Source organism: Sinocyclocheilus rhinocerous, unplaced genomic scaffold (assembly GCF_001515625.1).
Source record: "Sinocyclocheilus rhinocerous isolate Xijiao unplaced genomic scaffold, SAMN03320098_v1.1 scaffold4648, whole genome shotgun sequence".
Lineage (NCBI taxonomy): Eukaryota > Metazoa > Chordata > Actinopteri > Cypriniformes > Cyprinidae > Sinocyclocheilus > Sinocyclocheilus rhinocerous.
In genome coordinates this window covers 5,918-10,401 of record NW_015653454.1, presented here as the reverse complement: position 1 = coordinate 10,401, position 4,484 = coordinate 5,918, and the positions used below count along the sequence as shown (strand labels likewise).

The 4,484-nt window shown below is 37.7% G+C and overlaps 1 protein-coding gene across 2 annotated transcripts in view; it reads left to right on the top strand.

Moving 5' to 3' along the window:
• The window catches only part of LOC107715678 (colorectal mutant cancer protein-like), a 51,854-nt gene extending 47,735 nt beyond the window's left edge, over positions 1-4,119 (top strand). The window contains exons 6-10 of one of the 2 annotated variants that reach the window (XM_016521850.1): positions 1,223-1,369; positions 2,198-2,287; positions 2,428-2,576; positions 3,560-3,700; positions 3,793-4,119. In XM_016521850.1, coding sequence (XP_016377336.1) covers positions 1,223-1,369; positions 2,198-2,287; positions 2,428-2,576; positions 3,560-3,700; positions 3,793-3,823 — 558 coding nt within the window. In that variant the 3' untranslated portion in view covers positions 3,824-4,119. Of the gene's footprint in view, positions 1-1,222; positions 1,370-2,197; positions 2,288-2,427; positions 2,577-3,559 lie in introns of both variants that reach the window. The other variant, XM_016521849.1, reaches the window with a different exon arrangement.
• The last annotated feature ends 365 nt before the right edge of the window (positions 4,120-4,484 follow it).

Here is a 4,484-nt window from a genome sequence, read left to right as displayed (position 1 = left end):
GTGTCTGTGTCTGTGTCTGTGTCTGTCTGTCTGTCTGTCTGTCTGTCTGTCTGTGTGTGTGTGTCTTTGTGTGTGTGTGTCTTTGTGTGTGTGTGTGCCGCTTTAATGCTGCCGTTATCCATCTAAGTCACAAACAAACACTTACACACTCGCTGCTGTCCATTACAGACCGCGAGGACGAACAGCATTGAACCGCTAAGTTAAATATTGATGTTTTCTCTCTTTGTTAAGAGCTGATGGCTCGAGCGGCTGATGGAGGGATGTTTCAGTGCAAACACATCAGAGCTTCTCAAACGCTTTTGCTTTAGGAACCCAACTGATTAAAATTTTATTATTTATTTTTTAAATGTGACCTGTAGATGTTTTTATGAGATTTTAAATATATATCTTTTTTATTTTATTTTATTTCATTTTTATAATTTTTTTAATGTGACCTGTAGATTTATGTATTTATTCATAGATGTTTTTTTTTTGTTAATGTGACCTGTAGATGTTTTGTGAGTTTTTTTTGTTGTTTTTTTGTAAAATGAGGTTACACTCCTATTGATTGTCAGATAACTTTGTGAATGATCTGTAAACTCAGATTCCATGTGTTCTGAATCAGTTATTCATCCGGCTCATGTAATAATAATAACACTAAGAGCTCTAGAGGCGTTGAGAGCACTGAGCTCAGTCTGATGTTGTGTCGGTGTGTGTGAGGTGCATTCGTTCAGGATTCAGTCCTTTATTTGTCCTTTGGCAGCTTTTCCACTGGCAGGAGAAGCTTTATTTGCCTTGAGAAATTCACAATCGCTGCCAACATCACGCAGATGCCGCTCTGGGACGGCTGACCTGAGCGCTGCCCGATACAAACACAAGTGTGTTCACAACAAAAATGCCCTTGAAAATCAATTCTGAGGCACATTTATTTCACTGCAATTCAGAAAAGGTTGATTTCTGTTTCTCAGTGCACTCATTGACCCAGCGCTGCGGTGTGTGTGTGTGTGTCTCTGTGTGTGTGTGTGTGTGTGTTTCCTCATGTATTGGATGAGAGGTCTGTGATCATTGTGGCTTCTGCTGTCTGTAATATAGACTGAACTGAAGCCACATGAGGTCAGATGCTGAGCAAACCTCAGCCTCTAGATTTAGCTCTGGAGCTGTTCTCTGAACTCTGAAGATGGAAAAACGGACTTGAGCGTCCCGGCCGGTGTTTTGACAGACAGGTGTGTTTCCGTCCCTGCAGGTGCGAGAGCTGCAGACGCGTCTCCAAAGCGTTCAGCCCGGCGCTCCGTCGAGTCCTGGGCGTCTGACGGCAGCGGGACGTCCCATCAACCCCAGCACCGGAGAACTCAGCACCAGCAGCAGCAGCAACGACATCCCCGTCGCCAAAGTACTTCATAGCTCTTTGTTAAAGCCATTGATTTATTTATTTTATTTTTTGTTATTTTAATACAAGTTAGTACAAACTAAATGAAAATGAAAGATGGTGACTTGGCAACTAGCTGAAATAAAATAAATAATTTTTTTAATCTATTCTATTTCAGTTATGATATACATTTTTTAAAATAGTTTTTCATTTTAGTTAAAGTTAAACTTTTTTTGGTTAAAAATGATCTGAAATCAATATTTGAGCAAGTACATAACCAGCCAGTGTTCAAAACTATCACCTTACTTTAGCCCGATTCACAACGGTTAGCTTATAATAATGTTTTCTAATTTGAGTGGTACGGGTAGGTTTTAGCGGGAAATTCCAGCATGGCACTGCGTCATTACGTCACGTCTGTAAACATTAAGAAGCTGTCCCGGCTAAAGTACGACTACTTTAAGTGTCTTGATCAAGAGCATAATAGTGATAGTAGATTTAATTTTATTTTTTATTATTTAATTTTATTATTTCTTTTTTTCAGTGGTCTGATGCTTTTCTGTTATGTGATGCTTTGTGTCGTTTCATTGTAGAGTTTAACAGCTCCAGTCCTTAAGTTTTGTTGTTTGAAATGAGGGTCAGAATTTAAGTTAAAATGTACCTTGTGTGTTTCACAGAAAAAAACTCACACAGGTTGATATAAAATAACAGAAGTATTGCTTTAAACAAGGCTGCACTTTATAATGCTCATACTGTATGTTTGACCGTGTTTTTGTTTGTTTGTTTGTGTGTGTGTGTGTGTTTGTGTGTGTGTGTGTGTGTCTGTGTGTTTGTTTGTGTGTTTGTTTGTGGCAGGTGGCGGAGCGAGTGAAGCTGTCGAAAACGCGCTCAGAATCGCTGCCAGCGGAGAGATCCATCCTCGGCTCTGAAATCAGCAGCATCGGGGTGAGTTGAATGAGTTGCAAGACATTGTGGGGAAGACAAATGAAATGCAGTGAGAGGAGTATCAGGGTTTGAGTGCAGTAACAGCGGTGTCGAAGCGCACTGATCTGCTGGTTTAGTGTTGTTTCTGTGTGTCTCCTCAGGTGTCCAGTAACGTGGCTGAACACCTGGCTCATTCCCTTCAGGACTGCTCCAACATCCAGGAGATCTTCCAGACGCTCTACTCGCACGGATCCGCCATCTCCGAGAGCAAGATCCGCGAGTTCGAGGTGGAGACGGAGAGACTCAACAGGTTAGAGAGCGAGAAGATCTGCTGTTGAACCATAGGATTCACTCCAATCACTCGAAGTGAACTTCACTCAGTTACGTGTTTCTCCGCAGAGAATATTTCCTGAAATGGAAATAAATTAAAGTTACATAGAAATATAAAAAACTAACAAAAGGACAAAAGCAGATAATAAAATTACTAAAACTGAAATGAAATTAAGTCGAAGGTGAAGTACTAAAATGTTGAAGTACTAAACTAAAAATAAAATAAGCTAAATAGAATTATTAAAAACTAAAACTAATAAAAATTATAAAAAATTCAAATGTAATTGAAATTAAATTAAATGTTGAAGTACTTAAATGACTAAAACAAACTGAAATAAAAATGAGCTAAATAAAATAAAATGAGCTACAAAACTTAAAATTTAATGAACTGAAATAAAATTTATGTAATTTTTTAAGCTGAAGTACTAAAATGACTAAATCTCAAACTGAAATAAAAATAACCTAAATAGAAATATTTTAAAAAACAAAAACAAATAAAACTGACAAACATGCATAAAAATATGACTAAAACTTAAATAAAATTCAATCAAATTAAATAAGTTTAAGTTTTTAAAGTTTGCATTGAAGTACTAAAATGACAGACTCAAACTGAAATAATAAGCTTAATAGAAATAATAAAAAAACAATAAAAACGACAAGCACATAACAAAATTGCTCACACTTAAACTAAAATTAAAAGGAAAATTGAAAAAAAAGCTACTTCAAAATATTAATACATGCTATAATAGTATATAAATATTACTGAAATTGCATTATACAGAAAATACCGAATTTGTGCTCCTCAAGTGTTGTCTTTGTCATTGCAGACCGTCCCAAACGAATGTGTTTTGTCAGCTGAAGTGAACATCTTCAGATATCCCTATACTGAGTGTGTAGGGAGCAGTGAACACTATGTAGGGATCCTGTGCATCTCTCTGATCATGATTGCTGTGTGTGTTTCAGTCGTATCGAGCACCTGAAGTCTCAGAACGATCTGCTGACCATCACGCTGGAGGAGTGTAAGACTAACGCCGAGCGGATGAGTATGCTGGTGGGGAAATACGAGTCCAACGCCACCGCGCTCAGACTGGCCCTGCAGTACAGGTACACACACACAAACCACCTAATTACAGTCCGGTCCTAAACACACTCACATTCTGCTCGCGCTGCTGAAGACTGTTTCCGCTTCCTTTCAGACGGTTAATCGCTTTCAGTGTCATTATTTGATAAAAGCATCAGAGGTGGTGTGACCTGTGGATGAGTGTGATGAAAAGCTGCCGTATCGCTGGGGAAATCTCTGTCTCACACACACACACACACACACACACACACACACTCTCACACACACACTCACACACACACTCTCACACACACTCAGGGCTCATTTGTATTCATGAAGAGATTCAGTCTCAAATGCTGTTAGAGGAAGTGATGCAGATTTCAACTCACTTCTGCTTTTTAATATCCACCTTTCAGCATCCAATCAATTCCTGATGAATTAGATTAGAAAAATTAGATATTTTTTCTCCTGTGTCGCTAGTTTTATTGCCTTTCAAGCACTGTTATTCACTTTTAGGATATGTGCACTACTGGTAAGATTATTGTTTTTGAAAGAAGTCTTTTATGCTTATCAGGCTGCATTTATTTGATCAAAATACAGTAAACATTTGAAATATTATAATTTCAAACCGCTGTTTTCTATGTGGATATATTGTAAACTGTCATTTATTGCTGTGATCAAGGCTGAATTTTCAGCAGCTGTGCTGCTTCATATGATACATTAGCATTAAAAAGTTTGAGGTAAAAAAGACAAAAAATAAATGAATACTTTTATTCAGCAAAGATGCATTCAATTGATCAAAAGTGACAGTAAAGACATTTATAATGT